This window comes from Dendrobates tinctorius, unplaced genomic scaffold (genome assembly GCF_039654945.1).
Source record: "Dendrobates tinctorius isolate UK_male_01 unplaced genomic scaffold, ASM3965494v1 ptg000138l, whole genome shotgun sequence".
Taxonomy (NCBI): Eukaryota; Metazoa; Chordata; class Amphibia; order Anura; family Dendrobatidae; genus Dendrobates; species Dendrobates tinctorius.
The window spans coordinates 7,953,912-7,973,543 of NW_027361806.1; the positions used below are offsets into that span (position 1 = coordinate 7,953,912).

Below are 19,632 nucleotides of genomic sequence, written 5' to 3' on the forward strand. Positions count from 1 at the left end.
GCAACATACATACATACTACATATATACCACATGCATGCAACATGCATACTGTGACGGGAGTATTCTCCAGAGCAAGGAGGGACAACAGGCCTGGGAACGATCCAACAGATTTATTGACCAGAAAACAGGAACAACACGAAGGTAATTTGCAGAGTCCCAAAATAAGTCCACAGGAAACTGATTTGGGGGCACCTCCCGACAATCCTTGTGCCAGATCACAAAACCATAGTCCTTTAAGAGTCCCAGAAATCCACCACGATCACACAGAGGCCGAGGCTTCCTCAGACAGCCTCGTCCTTCTCTTTTAGCATCCAACTCACATCTGATCTTAAAACAAGAATGTATTGTCAGGGCTCCTGGGATCAGCCCATCTGAAGGGGGGTAGGGGTCACACCTACTATTCAATGGTTTGGTCCATCAGAATATTCTAGAAATGTAAGGGCTCCACTGAGTCTACAGGGTGTGTATTGTAGGTTATCTTCTGCTTAGGAAATCAATAGCCAAAGCTCCACTAGCTGTTGACACAAGCCTAAATTAGATTATGGTCCAGGAACATCACAAGACATTGCAAAGTATTGGGGGAAGGAGACATGGTTAATTTACAGCAAATGAACCAGAGAAAAGTTAAATGACATATTATACAAAATACAGGACAGGGCAAAACTAAAAATCATGACACATACTACATATATACTACATATATACTACATGCATGCAACATACATATATACTACATACAATACATTCATACAATACATACATATAGACATACAGTACATATAACAGAGAGTACATACTCACCATCACTTGTCACTTTGTTCCCCGAAGCCATTGTCATCTTACAAACCCCCGGCAGTCCGCACAGACCCCCGGGCAGTCGGCACAGACCCCCGGCAGGGCGGCACAGACCCCCGGAAGGCCCGTACACACCCCCGAGAGGCTGTACAAGGATAGAAAAGGGTTTTCCTTATTCCGATACCGGAAGTCCCATAAACTTGAATGGGACTTCCGGTATCGGAATCGGTGATACCCGATACTTTTTTCGTATCGGGCCGATACCATCCGATCCGATATTTTAGGGTATCGGATGGTATCGCTCAACACTAGTCAAGACTAGCTTGCTGTGTTTTCCTCACATTTGGTGGCAGCAGTGGGATAATCAAGATAAGCCCCCATCTAAATGTGATAGCCGTGTGTCGGCCAAGGTAGTCGCCGTGACAGGCTGTAAGCCATAATCATCAACACTAACAAAAATACTTGAAATAGAGTTTCACTGTTTGTATTGGAGATCTGAAATAAATTAACTTTTTGATGATATTCTAATTTTGTGAGATGCACCTGTAGGTGCGCATGATCCGAATTTGGGAGCCACTCGCAGCATGCAATTTTTTTTTTTTTTTCAAAACCAAAAATGTCAGCAGGGTCACAAGGTATATGTGCAGTCATGGAATGCTGTATCTCCCAACTTTTAATGACAAGGAGTGACGTATTGTAATTTTTCACCTAGTTAACTCACTTATGTGTTCTCACCCACAAACTGTATAGAAAAGGCTGCATAGAAGATACACTCTTTTCTAATTAATTTGAATGTGGGCTGCTTTGGCTTGTGTGCCAGGGCTAATTTTCAGTCCCAGTCCAGCCCTGTATAAAATACTGACCAAATACTGAAGGTATGAGAGTGGTTAAATAGCCAACTTCAGGAGCTGGTCACAGTGGGAACAGTCGATGTTGTCAAAAAGGATTAGATGCATTTTTTTTTTTTAGAAGAAATTCACATTTTTTATTTAACCTCTCCGCAACGGAGAGGTAAGATTTGTTTTTTGCTTTTTTTAAAGATGTATTCCTTTGTGCAGCCATTATTGCATTGCATGTCTTGGTCAACACAGGGGCGGACATACCGCATGTGCAGCCGCTGCATCGGGGCCCGAAGGTGGAGGGGGCCCCTGCAGGACTACTAATAATGAGGGCAATATGGCCTGCTTATCTGGCCTCGAGGCTTTGGGGAGCTCCTGGCCAGATTGCCCTCATGTGCGGTGGGCAGGGACAGGCCCGGATTGGTAATATGCCCAACCGGGCATTTTCTCGCTGGGACGCTGTCATGTGGGCCGTGGGCGGCAGCGCCCGCTCATCTGGCCGCTTGCCAGCTGATGTGGCCACTGGCCTGGCTGTTGTTCCTGCTGCCGGCCCTCTGCGGGCACGGCGGTTATAGTTTCCAACCCTACCGGGATTTTTCTATCCGCACTGCAGGGAGATAAGCTGCCACGCACCCCATCCTCTCCCTAGCATGAGACCTCCCCCCCTCCCAGCAGCCACTGACAGCGTCGCTTGGCTGCTCTCTTCTCTGTACACAGGACCTGTGATGAGGTCACAGGAGGAGAGGAGTCAGGGGAGCCTTTGTCCAGACCCCTGATCATGTGACCCCTTGACTCCGCCCCTCCTGTGACCTCATCACATTTCCTGTGCGCACATCCCTGCCTCTTGGTGTCTGCAGGACTCTGCTGTGCTGGTTGTCATGGTGCTGGATGAGGGAAGTATGTGTGGGGTCAGGACGGGTTTACAGGGTAGATGTAGCAGAGCTGTGTGTGTGCGAGGTGTATGGAGCGGAGCCATGTGTATATGAGGTGTACGGAGCGGAGCCAAGTGTGTACGAGGTGTACGGAGCGGAACCGCACGTGTACGAGGTGTACGGAGAGGAACCGCGTGTGTACGAGGTGTACGGAGCAGAGCCGAGTGTGTACTTGGTGAATGGAGCGGAGCCGTGTGTGTACGGAGTGGAGCCATATGTGTACGGGATGTACGGAGCGGAGCCAAGTGTGTACGAAGCATACAAAGCGGGCTTTTCCCACGGACACAGGAGTACATGGCGGAGCCCCGAGGAGCATTTTAAAACTCACACATGACGTTCCACTGGAAGTGATGTTCTGGAAGCTGACCGGAAATTAGATAATTTCATGAGGAGATTGTAACGGAACTAGTAATGCACAGACAGCAGGATCGCCTTTTGAACGGGGATGCCGGCCATGTGAGCGGATCATGATATGTCCTGCATCGGGAGGCTCAGGTGGGCACTACAATGGGAGCCGGGCTGCTATAGTATCTTTATAGAATCTTTCTTTATTTCTTTCTCTCTTTTTCTTTATTTCTCTGTTCTTTCTTTCTCATTCTCTGTTCTGCCTTTCCCTCATTTTCTTTCTATCTCTGTTCTTTCTTTCTCTCTCTAATCTTTCTTTTTTCTTTCTCTCTCTCTGTTCTTTCTTTCCTGTCTTTCTTTTTCTTTCCTCTCTTTACTTCTTTCTCTCTCTCTGTTCTTTCTCTATCTCTCTCTGTTCTTTCTTTCTTTCCCCTCTTTCTTCCTCTCTGTTCTTTCTTCTTTCTCTCTCTGCTCTTTTTTTCTCTCTCGCTCTCCTTTCTTTCTCTGTTTTCTTTTTTCTCTCTCTCTGTTTTCTCTCTTCCTTAGTGCCAGTCAGTGTGCCCATAATGCCAGCCACTGTGCCCTCAGTACCAGTCAGTGTGATCAGCAGTGCTAAATGGGTGCGGTTGGGCGTGGACATGGGTGTGACTAGTTGCGAAATGGATGTGACCGGGGCGTGGCCTAAAATTTGCAGTCTTTGTCTCTCTTTCCCTTCTTCAAAACTTGGGAGGTATGATAGGGGCAGCTATGACCAGGGGTCTGGTTGCCCAATGGATAGCAGTTCTGCCAGGAATTCTGTCACCATGCATACAAAAGGGGACAGAGCTTTGGGAGGAGTACTGTACCTAAAAGCAATAAATAGGACTGAGCTGTAATACTGGGCACAGCTGTGACTACATGTTATATAGTTGTGTTAATCTTCTCTCACTTCTTGTAACCTACAAGTGTACAAAGATATTATATAGTCACCATGTGACTAGTGGGCCTATGTAACTTCAAATGCCAGGGCTGAATTTTAGTCCCAGTCCGGCCCTGGGCAGGAAGAGGTCCCTGCAGCTCCGCTGCCTGCAAAAGAAAATGGCAGTGGAGCTGCAGTGATTCGTCCTGCCAGCTGGATGACATCATCATTACGCGTCGCGGCAGTGCCAGAGAGAGGAAGCTGCTGGCGACGGTGATGCTGTGGGAGAGCATGCAGAGAGGTGAGAGGTGCAGAGAGGTGAGTGTGTGTTCCTGCGGGGGAACGTGCAGAGAGTTGAAGGGTGCTGTCTGTGTAGGTGGAGGAGAGTGTGTGTGTGTCACTGCGGAGGAATGTGCAGAGAATTGAATGGTGCTGTGTGTGTTGGTGGAGGAGAGGTTGTGTGTGTGCGTCGCTGCGGGAGAACGTGCAGAGAGGTGAATGGTGCTGTGTGTGTAGGTGGAGGAGAGGGCAGTAATGGGGAGAAGGCAATGATGAGGGTGATGGAGACAGGGCCGGCATCAGCACCTGGCGCACCCGGGCAAGTGCCGGGGCCCTGAGTATGTGGGGGGCCCACTCGCCATCAGAGGCACTGGCATACTATGAGGGGCCCTGTGCCAGTGCCGGCGCCCATGGGTTGGCCCCTCCTGCTTGCTCAGGGCCCCAGCACTTGCAATTCTTACGTCTCCCTGCTCCACCGCTGTGACATCTTCTGCATTTCCTGACAGTGACATTCAGGTCAGAGAGCGCGATGACGTCACGTCTGTGCACCCTCTGCCTGAGAGCTGGAAGATGGCAACGCTGAGGAGTCCAGAGTAGAGCAGTGCCCAGTGAGGAGAGGTATTTTATTATTTTTTATGTTTGGAGCAATATATGGGGAGCATTATAAACTGGAGAATTTTATATGGGGCCCATCATATACAGTATATGGGGCCCATCATATACTAGAGCATCATACGGGGTTCATTATTTATGGGGCATCACATGGAGCTCATATATGGAGCATTACATATGAGGACCAGTATATTTGGAGCATTATATGGGGCTCATCATACACTGGAGCATTATAAATGGGGCCCATTGTACACTGGAGCATCATATGGAGCCCATTATATATGGAGCATTATATAGGCCCATCATACACTGGAGCATCATCTATGGGACCCATCATACACTGGAGCATCATATACAGGGCCCATTATACACTGGAGCATTATAAATGGGGCCCATCATACACTGGAGCATCATATACGGGGCCCATTATACACTGGAGGATCATATGGGGCCCATTATATATGGAGCATTATATAGGCCCATCATACACTGGAGCATCATCCATGGGGACCATCATATACTGTAGCATTATGGGGAGCTCATCATATACTGTATGGAACATTATATGGGACAAATTATTTATGGAGCAATATATGGGGCTTATTATTCTGTGGTGGCGATAATACTGTATGGAGCAATATACTGTCCGGTTTTTGAGCTATTGTAGAATTTAAAATAGATATCAGTCATGTCATGTAAGAAGTGAAGTATTTTTCATTGTACTATACCTATATTTCTCTGCCGTATCGGAGCATCATGAATTGTGGTATGTGTTAAAGGGGCCCACTGAGACTCTTTGGCCCGGGGCCGACGAAAACCTGGAGCCAGCCCTGAACGGAGATGGCAATGATGGGGGTGATGGGGAGAAAGCAATGATGGTGGCAGTTGAAAGGACAATGATGGAGATGGTGGAGGGAGGAGAAAATGATGGAGGTGGTGGAATGGGCAATGATGGGGGTGGTGGGGGAGAAGACAATGATGGTGGCAGTTGAAAGGACAATGATGGAGATGGTGGAGGGAGGAGAAAATGATGGAGGTGGTGGAATGGGCAATGATGGGGGTGGTGGGGGAGAAGACAATGCTGGTGGCAATGGAAAGGACAATGATGGGGTGGTGGGGAAGGAGGCAATGATGTAGGTGGTGGAGAAGGCAATGATGGAGTGGTGGGGGACAAGGCAGTGATGGGGGTGATGGAGAGGGCAATGATGAGGGTGGTGGGGGAGAAAGCAATTATAGAGGTGGTGGAAAGGGCAATGATGGGGGTGGTGGGGGAGAAAACAATGATGGAGATGGTGGAAAGGACAATGATGGGGGTGGTGGGGGAGAAAGCAATTATAGAGGTGGTGGAAAGGGCAATGATGGGGGTGGTGGGGGAGAAAGCAATGATGGAGGTGGTGGAATGGGCGATGATGGGGGTGGTGGGGAAAAGGCAATGATGGTGGTGGTGGAAAGGACAATGATGGTCATGGCGTAAAGGGCAATAATGGGGGTGTGGGGGAGGAAATGATGGAGGTGGTGGATTGGGCAATGATGGGGGTGGTAGTGGAAAGGACAATGATGGTGGAAAGGGCAAAGATGGGGGTGGTGGGGGAGGAGGAAATGATGGAGGTGGTGGAATGGGCAATGATTGGGGAAGTGGGGAGAAGGCAATGATGGAGGTGGTAGAATGGGCAATGATGGCATGGTGGAGGAAAAAGCAATAATGGAGGTGGTGAAGAGAGCAAAGATTGGGGTGGGGGAGGGGACAATAATGGGACACGGGGAGAGGAGGACAATGAGGGGTGTGGGGGAATGGGATGGGAGGAAGGTGGATTTATAATGGATTAAGGAACAGGGGGAGGTGGAGGAAGACGTTGTTATCGCTTATTATGTCTAACACAGTCCCTTAGTGTATAGTGTACTCACTTGTTATACATAGCACAGCCCCTTAGTGTATTGTACTCATTTATTATGTATAGCACATTAGTATATAGTGTACTCGCTTATTATGTATAGTGCCATCCCTCAATATACAGTGTAGTCACTTTTTATGATGCCGTCCCTTATTATATACAGTAGCTTCCTCTGCTGTTATGTACAGTGCTGTCTCTTACATAGTGTATTCTTGTTATTTTTGTTATTCACAGTGCCCTCTTTTATTACATAGTCCCCTCTCTTATTAGATATAAAATGACTGCTGATGGAGGAGTCGGTGACCAGACTACCAGTCCATCAGCTCCTGCATTACAAAAGAAGCTTTCCCATGCGCCATCAGCCATCATTGCATTATACAGTTAACAAGACAGGACGGTATGTAATAAAAAACAGGGCCCTATATAATGTAAGGAATGGTGCTGTACATAACAAGAGAGGGAACTGTATAATAAGGGACGGCAATATACATAATAAAGGAGACTATGTAATATATATATACATGAATGTGTGTGTGACTATATTATTCATATATAGCTTTGTCACCATAGGAGGAGTGGGGCCCAGATACATTTCTTGCACAGGGGCCCCAAGCTACCAGTGTCCGTCCCCTGAGTCAACATAAGATATTTGATGAAAAGTCATCTTTGAGCATCAAAGTTGCTATTAATAGGGGAAGTAATGTGAGCTCACCTGATGCTCTGACCAAGTGGAGCAAATCCAATTTCTAATAAATCACATGTTAGTTAAATGTTATGATTTGTGTATGTGTATATACATCCGGTAGTCCAGATGGTAATCCAACATTTTATGCCAGATTATAAAAATGTATAATGCGTCTGGCTTTGATTGTCATATTTTTTTATTTAGAAGGCCACAGATTAGATATCAAAATGATGAAAATTATTACATATATTTATATATACAAATATCACGTTGCTCTCAATAAAACATTTAAAAAAGAGAAATCATTCAATAAATAGACATATAAGATAAATAAATGAAGCGCTCATGGGTGTGCTTGTGTTATTCATCATGTGCAGCAGACGGGTATGATATTGTATGTAGAAATGAACAGTTGTCCTGTTTGTCATATGATGTCATGTGTGTGATATCTGACCATCCATTGACAAGGCCAAAATCATTGTAGCCATTAGTGCAAAGCCACAGACCTGCATTACATTTCTGACCCTCCTTTCATCCCAGACATTTACCAGTGACCACAGCTATGTGCATATTACATGTCTGCAAAATGTGGGTGGTCACCAATACTGGAAGTGAATCTGGGGAATGGCAGAATCGTGATGCAGGGTCTTACTAGGAGATTATAGAGCAGAGGACGTATAATAATGGTCTTCATTTGGCATCTTTCCAGCTGTGGAAACAATAACTCTTAGAATGGCCTGGTAGTCACAGACTGTATGGAGATTGTTTCTCTTTTCTCTTGTATTGCTAGTTTTCAGGTTTTTAGATTTATCAGGATCTCTGGATCAGAAGTTGTTCTTTCACTACTGTTGCAGTGTTCTTTGAGACATATTGGACGTCTCTCGTTGCTGTTTGTTCCTTTTTTTCTGGTTTATCGGTTGATCAGTGAATCGCACATCAACATCTCTGCATGAAAAAAAAAACATCCCTGAATAAGATGGATACAGGACTGATATACCCGCCATTGTCTGTAGATTTGTGCATAAGCATAATTCCCAGCTGTTCTGTATTTTTGAGATATAGCCACATAATATGTGTCAATGTGGGTGACGTTAGTGCAAAGTGACAATAATCCGACTGGATCCTGACACCGTCACTTAGGACATGTGGGTAGAAACCAACAGAAATTCTCTTACCTTGGCAAGTATCAAAACTTTAGGTGGGGATCCGAACATTAGGCAAGGTAAAGGACACAGTAGTGAATCTGGCAGCCTGAAAATAAAAAATGAGATGTATCACACTGGTATGCATCACACTGTGCACTCTGTATTTCACATTAATCAGGTAATGTCACAACCCACAAGGGTCATTCCAGCGGACAGCACAACAAACACCAACAACGGGGATGGAAAAAGGCAGAGGAAGGCCCTAACAATAGGGAACAAGGGATGGGGCACCTCCTAACACAGCCTGTACCTATCGCTAAGCTCACCTAACGCCCTATGTGGGTCCTTCCCTCCGCCGCCGTCACGTACCTAGTCTCTAGCTGTCACCTCACTATACCCTGGCTAGTGCACTGTCCGACAAGGACGCTAGCATCACCACTGCAGATAGTGTACACACAGGGGTAATGACAAGCGTGAGACAAACCAACACAGGGAACAAGAAAACTTAGCTTTCAAGCTTCTGCTGCAAGCTCCACACAGCAGAGGATACGGAACCAGGACCTCACTCAGATGATACCCGCTAGCACCAGAGAGCTCCCAACTCCTTGGCTTGTCTCCAGAGAAAAACTCTATCACAACAGTCAGCTGATGCATCAGGTGATTATTTAAAGAATGGTGGGAGTGGTCACCACCCACATCAGCTGACCAGCAAAAACAGCAGCTGCCAGCAAGGAAACTAACATCAACCCTTGCTGGCCCAAAAGGAAAAGCCATGTTTAAAGTAAAGCAGAACCAGAGCTGTCACGACTTCCACAAAATGAGTTGTGACAAGTAATCCCAGTATTAAATGAAGAGTGCAGTACTAATAATGTCTGTGTCTTTAGGACCATTGCTCATTGTCAACATTCAGAAGCTTCATTCCTGATCTAGTCCTGCTCCACAGCTGATGGACTTCTACAATGTGGATGAATGTATGCCACTCAGGATGTGGTGCTTAAGAATGGGGTCCACTCTGTATCAATAATTATTATAAATACTCGGCACTCAAAAAAACAGGGAAAATATGGATTTTATTTATAAGGCAATCCCAAAAATAGTAGTAATGTTTCAACCCTACAACATGAGCCTTTATCAAACTCAGGTTGCAGAGAAAAGCGCGAGTTCCATATAGTATTCGTGCTATGGGTTGCGAAAAAATCACGTGGTGCTAGGTGAATATTTTTCCTGAATTTTTCTTCAAATTATTTTTATTAATTGTATAGGGAAGGGTTACAATATACACTTGAGTGCCGAGCTTCTACAATGTATCAGTCTAGGTAAAAGCTATCAGCCTGGTCTAGGACAGGGAAAGGATTTATACTGCTGCTTCTCCTACAGTAGCTTAGAGAATTGTTTAGACTGGATACATTGTATCAGTTTTATCAGGCGTGTGAAATACTAGAAATACTTTCCCTAGACGTGAAATACATTTTAAGGAACCATGTTGCCATAATAACAATTTATTTAATTCCGCAGATCTGAGCTTTCCTAAAAGGGAGAGGGTTCTGAGAGGCTCTCCCGTTTAGGAAATATGCAGAAGGGTTTGTTATAATGAGAAAGGTTTAAAATGCTCCCCAAACTAAGCAGGGGGTAATCATCATTATATTGATAGGAGCCCCAGTAATATTTGTCTACATACCACAATAAAGCATACAGGTACAATAACGATAACGACAATGACCAGAACAATTAGGGCAATCCCAAAGGCAGGGATAGAGGCTGGAGCAGCAACTCCTGTAGAAAAACAAAATGGAGCAAAATTATATACATAATATACACCCCCAGAAGCTTTAATGTAAAACGGCGTAGGGGTTGGGGAGGTGCGACTGTACTAAGTCTATTCTTGGACTGCATTGCCCTATTTACTCAGGTGAGGTACCTACCTTTATGGGTTATCTTTAAATGTTTGCCTACTACTGGTACTTATGTTATATGTAATTTAAACATTGGCAGGTTTATAAATATTTACCATTCATGCTTCCTTTCATTATTCACAATGCCTATGGTTAAACACTTTGCCATTTCCTTGTTTAATACACAGGACTGCTAAGTCCTTTTTCTATATATAATAATTATAAGTTTACAATAGCACATAGCACTTTATATCTTGGCAATACTAAAACTTATTTAGCTTTGATACTACTATCTTTACCTGTCTAAATTAAGCCCCTTTCTCACATAGCGAGATCGCTGAAGCGTCACCGATTTTGTGATTAAACAGCGACCTCGCCAGCGATCTCGCTTTGTGTGACACGCAGCGGCAACCGCCCCCCCCCCGGATATCACTGATCGTGCTCGAATGTCCTGGGCCATTTTTTCATCGACGCAGAACTCAGGACGCAGGCTGGAATCATTTAGAAACGCTGCTGTGTGACAAAGTACCAACGACCGCCGAGGATCGCTGGACGGTTGCTGCATCGCTGAAGAGATCTGACTGTTTGGCAGCTTACTAGCGATTATTTAGCGATGCACCAGCGATCCTTACCAGGACGTATCATTGTCGGGATCTCTGGTGCGTCGCCAAGTGTAACGGGACCCTAAGGCTCCATTCATTTGGGATTGCTGTGAGGTGAATAAATAGCCTCTCTGCACTTCCCCCCCAGGAGGTCTTTTTCATCACCTGTTAATTAATTGTTGTTTGTATTGATTTTAATTATTCATGTTATTAAAACGAATTGTATCTTTTACCTAAGCTAGAATCTCTATTTTTGGTTGACGGCAAAAAAACCCTAGCTGTTAAATTCAATATATTTTCTGCTAAGCCAAAATATCCACAATAAATTAAAAATTACCAGTGCTATGTATCTGTGTTACTGGTCTCTTTACCTTGTGGCTGATTTGTTGCAGGTCCCAGGGTTGGTGTTCCTGGTCCTGAGGTTGTTGTTGCACGTCGTGTAGTAGTTGAAGGTCCTGTGCTGGTGGGAAGCTGTGTGGTAGTTGGAGGCTGTGTGGTAGTTGGAGGCTCAGTACTGGTGTGAGGTTGTGCGGTAGTTGGAGGCTCAGTGCTGGTTGGAGGCTGTGTGGTAGTTGGAGGCTCAGTGCTGGTTGGAGGTTGTGTGGTAGATGGAGGCTCAGTGCTGGTGGGAGGCTGTGTTGTAGTTGGAGGCTGTGTGGTAGTTGGAGGCTCAGTGCTCATGGGAGGCTGTGTTGTAGTTGGAGGCTGTGTGGTAGTTGGAGGCTCAGTGCTGTTGGGAGGTTGTGTAGTAGTTGGAAGAGGTGTTGTAGTTGGAGGCTCAGAGCTGGTGGGAGGCTGTGTGGAAGTTGGAGGCTCAGTGCTGGTGGGAGGCTGTGTAGTAGTTGGAGGCTCAGTGCTGGTGGGAGACTGAGTTGTAGTTGTAGGCTGCGTGGTAATTAGAGGCTCAGTGTTGGTGGGAGGCTGTGTGGTAGTTGGAGGCTCAGTGCTGGAAGGAGGCTCTGTGGTAGTTGGAGGCTCAGTTGTGGTGGGAGGTTGTATGATAGTTGGAGGCTCAGTGCTGGTGGGAGGTTGTGTAGTAGTTGGAGGCTCAGTTGTGGTGGGAGGTTGTGTGGTAGTCGGAGGCTCTGTGCTTGTGGGAGGCTGTGTGGTAGTTGGAGGCTCAGTGCTGGTGGGAGGTTGTGTAGTAGTTGGAGGCTCAGTGCTGGTAGGAGGCTGTGTGGTCGTTGGAAGCTGTGTGGTAGTTGGAGGCTCAGTGCTGGTGGGACGTTGTGTCGTAGTTGGAGGCTCAGTGCTGGTGGGAGGCTGTGTGGTCGTTGGAGGCTTTGTGGTAGTTGGAGGCTCAGTGCTGGTGGGAGGCTGTGTTGTAGTTGGAGGCTGTGTGGTAGATGGAGGCTCAGTGTTGGTGGGAGGTTGTGTGGTAGTCGGAGGCTCAGTGCTGGTGAGAGGCTGTGTTGTAGTTGGAGGCTGTGTGGTAGTTGGAGGCTCAGTGCTGCTGGGAGGTTGTGTGGTAGTTGGAGGCTGTGTGGTAGTTGGAGACTCAGTGCTGGTGGGAGGCTGTGTAGTAGTTGGAGGCTGTGTGGTAGTTGGAGGCTCAGTGCTGCTGGGAGGTTGTGTGGTAGTTGGAGGCTGTGTGGTAGTTGGAGGCTTAGTGCTGGAGGGAGGCTGTGTTGTAGTTGGAAGCTGTGTGGTAGTTGGAGGCTCAGTGCTGCTGGGAGGTTGTGTGGTAGTTGGAGACTGTGTGGTAGTTGGAGACTCAGTGCTGGTGGGAGGCTGTGTTGTAGTTGGAGGCTGTGTGGTAGTGGGAGGCCGTGTGGTAGTTGTAGGCTCAGTGGTAGTGGGAGACTGTGTGGTAGTGGGAATCTCTGTGGCAGTTGGAGGCTGAGTGGTAGTAGGAGGCTGAGTGGTAGTGGGAGGCTGAGTGGTAAAGGGAGACTGTGTGGTAGTTGGAGGCTCTGTGGTGGTGGGAGACTCTGTGGTAGTGGGAGGCTGTGTGGTAGTTGGAGGCTCTGTGGTAGTGGGAGGCTGTGTGGTTGTGGGAGGCTGTGTAGTTGTTGGAGGCTCTGTGACAGTGGGAGGCTCTGTGGTAGTGGGAGGCTGTGTGGTAGTTGGAGGCTCTGTGGTAGTGGGAGGCTGTGTGGTAGTTGGAGGCTCTGTGGTAGTAGGAGGCTCTGTGGTAGTGGGAGGCTCTGTGGTACTGGGAGGCTGTGTGGTTGTGGGAGGCTGTGTAGTAGTTGGAGGCTGTGTAGTAGTTGGAGGCTCTGTGGTTGTGGGAGGCTGTGTAGTAGTTGGAGGCTCTGTGGTAGTGGGAGGCTGTGTGGTAGTTGGAGGCTCTGTGGTAGTGGGAGCCTGTGTGGTTGTTGGAGGCTCTGTGGTCGTGGGAGGCTGTGCGGTAGTGGGAGGCTGTGTGGTTGTGGGAGGCTGTGTAGAAGTTGGAGGCTGTGTAGTAGTTGGAGGCTGTGTGGTAGTGGGAGGCTGTGTGGTAGTTGGAGGCTCTGTGGTAGTTGGAAGCTCTGTGGAAGTGGGAAGCTCTGTGGTAGTGGGAGGCTTTGTGGTAGTGGAAGGCTGTGAGGTTGTGGGAGGCTGTGTAGTAGTTGGAAGCTCTGTGGTAGTGGGAGGCTGTGTGGTTGTGGGAGGCTGTGCAGTTGTTGGAGGCTCTGTGGTAGTGGGAGGCTCCGTGGTAGTGGGAGGCTGTGTGGTAGTTGGAGGCTCTGTGGTAGTTGGAGGCTGTGTGGTAGTTGGAGGCTCTGTGGTAGTGGGAGGCTGTGTGGTAGTTGGAGGCTCTGTGGTAGTGGGAGGCTGTGTGGTAGTTGGAGGCTCTGTGGTAGTGGGAGGCTGTGTGGTTGTGGGAGGCTGTGTAGTAGTTGGAGGCTGTGTAGTAGTTGGAGGCTCTGTGGTTGTGGGAGGCTGTGTAGTAGTTGGAGGCTCTGTGGTAGTGGGAGGCTGTGTTGTAGTTGGAGGCTCTGTGGTAGTGGGAGGCTGTGTGGTTGTGGGAGGCTGTGTAGTAGTTGGAGGCTGTGTAGTAGTTGGAGGCTGTGTAGTAGTTGGAGGCTGTGTGGTAGTTGGAGGCTCTGTGGTAGTTGGAAGCTCTGTGGTAGTGGGAGGCTCTGTGGTAGTGGGAGGCTTTGTGGTAGTGGAAGGCTGTGAGGTTGTGGGAGGCTGTGTAGTAGTTGGAAGTTCTGTGGTAGTGGGAGGCTGAGTGGTAGTGGGAGTGGTAGAGGGAGGCCCTGTAGTAGTTGGAGGCTCTGTGGTAGTGGGAGGCTCTGTGGTAGTGGGAGGCTGTGGGGTTGTGGGAGGCTGAGTAGTAGTTGGAGGCTCTGTGGTAGTGGGAGGCTCTGTGGTAGTGAAAAGCTGTGTGGTAGTGGGAGGCTCTGTGGTAATGGGAGGCTCTGTGGTAGTGGGAGGCTCTGTGGTAGTGGGAGGCTGTGTGGTGGTTTTAGGCTCTGTGGTTGTGGGTGGTTTTGTTGTAGTTGGAGGCTCTGTGGTAGTGGGAGGCTCTGTTGTAGTGGGAGGCTCTGTTGTAGTTCGAGGCTCTGTGGTGGTGGGAGACTCTGTGGTAGTGGGAGGCTGTGTGGTAGTTGGAGGCTCTGTGGTAGTGGGAGGCTGTGTGGTTGTGGGAGGCTGTGTAGTTGTTGGAGGCTCTGTGGTAGTGGGAGGCTCCGTGGTAGTGGGAGACTGTGTGGTAGTTGGAGGCTCTGTGGTAGTGGGAGGCTGTGTGGTAGTTGGAGGCTCTGTGATAGTGGGAGGCTGTGTGGTAGTGGGAGGCTGTGTGGTAGTGGGAGGCTCTGTGGTAGTGGGAGGCTGTGTGGTAGTTGGAGGCTGTGTGGTAGTGGGAGGCTCTGTGGTAGTGGGAGGCTGTGTGGTTGTGGGAGGCTGTGTAGTAGTGGGAGGCTGTGTAGTAGTTGGAGGCTCTGTGGTTGTGGGAGGCTGTGTAGTAGTTGGAGGCTCTGTGGTAGTGGGAGGCTGTGTGGTAGTTGGAGGCTCTGTGGTATTGGGAGGCTGTGTGGTTGTTGGAGGCTCTGTGGTAGTGGGAGGCTGTGTAGTAGTGGGAGGCTGTGTGGTTGTGGGAGGCTGTGTAGTAGTTGGAGGCTGTGTAGTAGTTGGAGGCTGTGTGGTAGTGGGAGGCTGTGTGGTAGTGGGAGGCTGTGTGGTAGTTGGAGGCTCTGTGGTAGTTGGAAGCTGTGTGGTAGTGGGAGGCTCTGTGGTAGTGGGAGGCTGTGTGGTAGTTGAAGGCTCTGTGGTAGTGGGAGGCTGTGTGGTAGTGGAAGGCTGTGTGGTAGTTGGAGGCTCTGTGGTAGTGGGAGGCTGTGTGGTAGTGGGAGTCTCTGTGGTAGTGGGAGGCTCTGTGGTTGTTGGAAGCTGTGTGGTGGTTGGAGGCTCTGTGGTTGTGGGAGGCTGTGTAGTATTTGGAGGTTCTGTGGTAGTGGGAGGCTCTGTGGTAGTGGGAGGCTCTGTGGTTGTTGGAAGCTGTGTGGTGGTTGGAGGCTCTGTGGTAGTGGTAGGCTCTGTGGTAGTGGGAGGCTGTGTGATAGTGGGAGGCTCTGTGGTTGTTGGAAGCTGTGTAGTAGTTGGAGGCTCTGTGGTAGTGGGAGGCTGTGTGGTAGTTGGAGGCTCTGTGGTAGTTGGAGTCTCTGTGGTAGTGGGTGGCTGTGTGGTTGTGAGAGGCTGTGTAGTAGTTGGAGGCTCTGTGGTAGTGGGAGGCTGTGTGGTAGTTGGAGGCTCTGTGGTAGTCGGAGGCTGTGTGGTAGTTGGAGGCTGTGTTGTAGTGGGAGGCTCTGTGGTAGTGGAAGGCTCTGTGGTTGTGGGAGGCTCTGTGGTTGTTGGAATCTGTGTGGTGGTTGGAGGCTCTGTGGTTGTGGGAGGCTGTGTAGTAGTTGGAGGCTCTGTGGTAGTGGGAGGCTCAGTGGTAGTGGCAGGCTGTGTGGTAGTGGGAGGCTCTGTGGTAGTGGGAGGCAGTGTGGTAGTTTGAGACTGTTTGGCAGTTGAAGGCTGTGTGGTAGTTGGAGGCTGTGTGGTAGTTGGAGGCTGTGTGGTAGTTGGAGGCTGTGTTGTAGTGGGAGGCTCTGTGGTAGTGGAAGGCTCTGTGGTTGTGGGAGGCTCTGTGGTTGTTGGAAGCTGTGTGATGGTTGGAGGCTCTGTGGTTGTGGGAGGCTGTGTAGTAGTTGGAGGCTCTGTGGTAGTGGGAGGCTCAGTGGTAGTGGCAGGCTGTGTGGTAGTGGGAGGCTCTGTCGTAGTGGGAGGCTGTGTGGTAGTTGAAGGCTCTGTGGTAGTGGGAGGCTCAGTGGTAGTGGCAGGCTGTGTGATAGTTGGAGGCTCTGTGGTAGTGGGAGGCTGTGTGGTAGTGGGAGGCTCTGTGGTAGTGGGAGGCTCTGTGGTAGTGGGAGGCTGTGTGGTAGTGGGAGGCTGTGTGGTAGTTGGAGGCTGTGTTGTAGTGGGAGGCTCTGTGGTAGTGGAAGGCTCTGTGGTTGTGGGAGGCTCTGTGGTTGTTGGAATCTGTGTGGTGGTTGGAGGCTCTGTGGTTGTGGGAGGCTGTGTAGTAGTTGGAGGCTCTGTGGTAGTGGGAGGCTCAGTGGTAGTGGCAGGCTGTGTGGTAGTGGGAGGCTCTGTGGTAGTGGGAGGCAGTGTGGTAGTTGGAGACTGTGTGGCAGTTGAAGGCTGTGTGGTAGTTGGAGGCTGTGTGGTAGTTGGAGGCTGTGTTGTAGTGGGAGGCTCTGTGGTAGTGGAAGGCTCTGTGGTAGTGGAAGGCTCTGTGGTTGTGGGAGGCTCTGTGGTTGTTGGAAGCTGTGTGATGGTTGGAGGCTCTGTGGTTGTGGGAGGCTGTGTAGTAGTTGGAGGCTCTGTGGTAGTGGGAGGCTCAGTGGTAGTGGCAGGCTGTGTGGTAGTGGGAGGCTCTGTCGTAGTGGGAGGCTGTGTGGTAGTTGAAGGCTCTGTGGTAGTGGGAGGCTCAGTGGTAGTGACAGGCTGTGTGATAGTTGGAGGCTCTGTGGTAGTGGGAGGCTGTGTGGTAGTGGGAGGCTCTGTGGTAGTGGGAGGCTGCGTGGTAGTGGGAGGCTGTGTGGTAGTGGGAGGCTGTGTGGTAGTGGGAGGCTGTGTGGTAGTGGGAGGCTCTGTGGTTGTTGGAAGCTGTGTGGTGGTTGGAGGCTCTGTGGTTGTGGGAGGCTGTGTAGTAGTTGGAGGCTCTGTGGTAGTGGGAGGCTCCGTGGTAGTTGGAGGCTCTGTGGTAGTCGGAGGCTGTGTGGTAGTTGGAGGCTCTGTGGAAGTTGGAGGCTCTGTGGTAGTGGGAGGATGTGTGGTTGTGAGAGGCTGTGTAGTAGTTGGAGGCTCTGTGGTAGTCGGAGGCTGTGTGGTAGTTGAAGGCTCTGTGGTAGTCGGAGGCTGTGTGGTAGTTGGAGGCTGTGTGGTAGTTGGAGGCTGTGTTGTAGTGGGAGGCTCTGTGGTAGTGGAAGGCTCTGTGGTTGTGGGAGGCTCTGTGGTTGTTAGAAGCTGTGTGGTGGTTGGAGGCTCTGTGGTTGTGGGAGGCTGTGTAGTAGTTGGAGGCTCTGTGGTAGTGGGAGGCTCAGTGGTAGTGGCAGGCTGTGTGGTAGTGGCAGGCTGTGTGGTAGTGGGAGGCTCTGTGGTAGTGGGAGGCTGTGTGGTAGTTGGAGGCTCTGTGGTAGTGGCAGGCTGTGTGGTAGTGGGAGGCTGTGTGGTAGTGGGAGGCTCTGTGGCAGTGGGAGGCTGTGTGGTAGTGGGAGGCTGTGTGGTAATGGGAGGCTGTGTAGTAGTTGGAGGCTCTGTGGTAGTGGGAGGCTCCGTGGTAGTGGGAGGCTGTGTGGTAGTTGAAGGCTCTGTGGTAGTTGGAGGCTCTGTGGTTGTTGGAAGCTGTGTGGTGGTTGGAGGCTCTATGGTTGTGGGAGGCTGTGTAGTAGTTGGAGGCTCTGTGGTAGTGGGAGGCTCCGTGGTAGTGGGAGGCTGTGTGGTAGTTGGAGGCTCTGTGGTAGTGGGAGGCTGTGTGGTTGTGAGAGGCTGTGTAGTAGTTGGAGGCTCTGTGGTAGTTGGAGGCTCTGTGGTAGTTGGAGGCTGTGTGGTAGTTGGAGGCTGTGTGGTAGTTGGAGGCTGTGTGGTAGTCGGAGGCTGTGTGGTAGTCGGAGGCTGTGTGGTAGTTGGAGGCTCAGTGCTGGTGGGACCCTGAGTGGTAGTTGCAGTTGGTCCTGTGGTGGTTGATATTGGAGTAGTAGTTTGTTCTGTGCTCGGTGCCATAGTGGGTACTGTTACATCTGCAGAAATAAAATATGACATTTACAAACTGTTTTGCTCCTTTTGTTAATTGTGGATCTCACTATAAAATCTCCATGAATCTCATCCTGGATTATAGAGAATTATACAGATGATTCCTATAGTTACTCACCAATTACTGACATGGTCACAATTTTGATTGCTGGAGCTGTGAGAAGACTTTGTACTGAGATCTTAGTTGGATGGAATTCACCATCCACATCAGTGTCCACATTTAGCAGATTCAACATCTAGTAGATTTGATTGAATCTTGTGTGAACAATGATGTGAATTCGGATTCAGCTACTCGGTGCAGCGGTGATGTTGTGGAGGTAAAAAAGCTAATAACTTAAATCATGAATGTTTGTAATATGATCAGTACAATTCAGCAGCCTCAGTCCTATAACTTTGAATATTAATAAGTCGTCGCTGAATTATGTCATCTACGGTACATATTTTTCATTAGCATCAAGAAGAATATCAGATTATTCTTGCATTTCATTTTGTTTCATAGATTCCTCATGCTCATTCCATACTTGCCAGACATAGGGGTCTCTGTGCTCTGAACAGTTGCAATATATATTTCTGATTAGCTAATAAAGGTATTACTTATATCAGGGGTGTAAAACTGAAATAAGGTCTGGGTCCACTTAGAAAAATTCCATTATGGCACTGTGTATTGTTACATTTTGGTAGGGATGTTACAGCGACAGAGGTCATTCGTCTAAATTTTGCTCTGTGTAGCTGCTGCTACATCACTGTGTCATACAGGAAAATATGCATCTCCTATGTGTAGTGGCCTCTGCCAGGTCCTGCAGCACAACTCCAGATCAAAAGGTTAGGAAATGTTTTGCAGTGCTCAACAGCAGCTGCTACACATTCATTGGAGCTAGGATCAGTATCTTTGTTTAATGAGTTTACATCCAGCGACCACCGGACCTGTTTTCGGCTGATCGGTGGGGCTCCGATCGTGTCTGCTGCAGCACGGTGTTGGCTGTAGTATACAGCTGATACTCACACAGCCTGTACTCGCTTGGGGGTGTTATTTACTTAATCCTCAATGCCATAAAAAGGCAGCTCTGAGTAATACATTGCTTTCGTATGCCAGTAGGTATAGGCTGAGCAAATATAAGCTGTATACTACAACGTCTTTTTCCCCTGATGAAGCTGTCTTGAGCAGCGATACGCTTGGGGTTCTCCTCCACTGACATTCTCAGCTGATTCTGCTCCCTTTGATTGTCACAATATGTGACTGGCCCTGTGTGGCGCGACCCGACGACCGGTTGGTCACCAAACAACAAGACAAACAAGGGGACACCGGGGACACAATTACAATGGTGGGCACTGCTATAGGGAACGGGAAAAGGAACACATCCTGCACTCTGCTGCGGCTGAGTCCTGGACTAACCTGACGTCCCTATACAGGTTCTCTCGACCTGTCGCCGAGCAGGATACCTTGTCCCTCACTTACCCTGCACCTATCCCTCACTAGGGAATTGGTAA

The 19,632-nt window shown here is 49.1% G+C and overlaps 1 protein-coding gene across 1 annotated transcript in view; it reads right to left on the reverse strand.

Annotated features, from left to right (window-relative positions):
* Window positions 1–7,456: 7,456 nt before the first annotated feature.
* The window catches only part of LOC141048873 (uncharacterized), a 111,576-nt gene continuing 99,400 nt past the window's right edge, over window positions 7,457–19,632 (reverse strand). The window contains exons 13-16 of the mRNA XM_073544962.1: window positions 11,289–18,131; window positions 10,102–10,196; window positions 8,454–8,529; window positions 7,457–8,223 (exon numbers count right to left, since the gene is read on the reverse strand). Coding sequence (XP_073401063.1) covers window positions 8,473–8,529; window positions 10,102–10,196; window positions 11,289–18,131 — 6,995 coding nt within the window. The 3' untranslated portion in view covers window positions 7,457–8,223; window positions 8,454–8,472. The remainder of the gene's footprint in view (window positions 8,224–8,453; window positions 8,530–10,101; window positions 10,197–11,288; window positions 18,132–19,632) is intronic.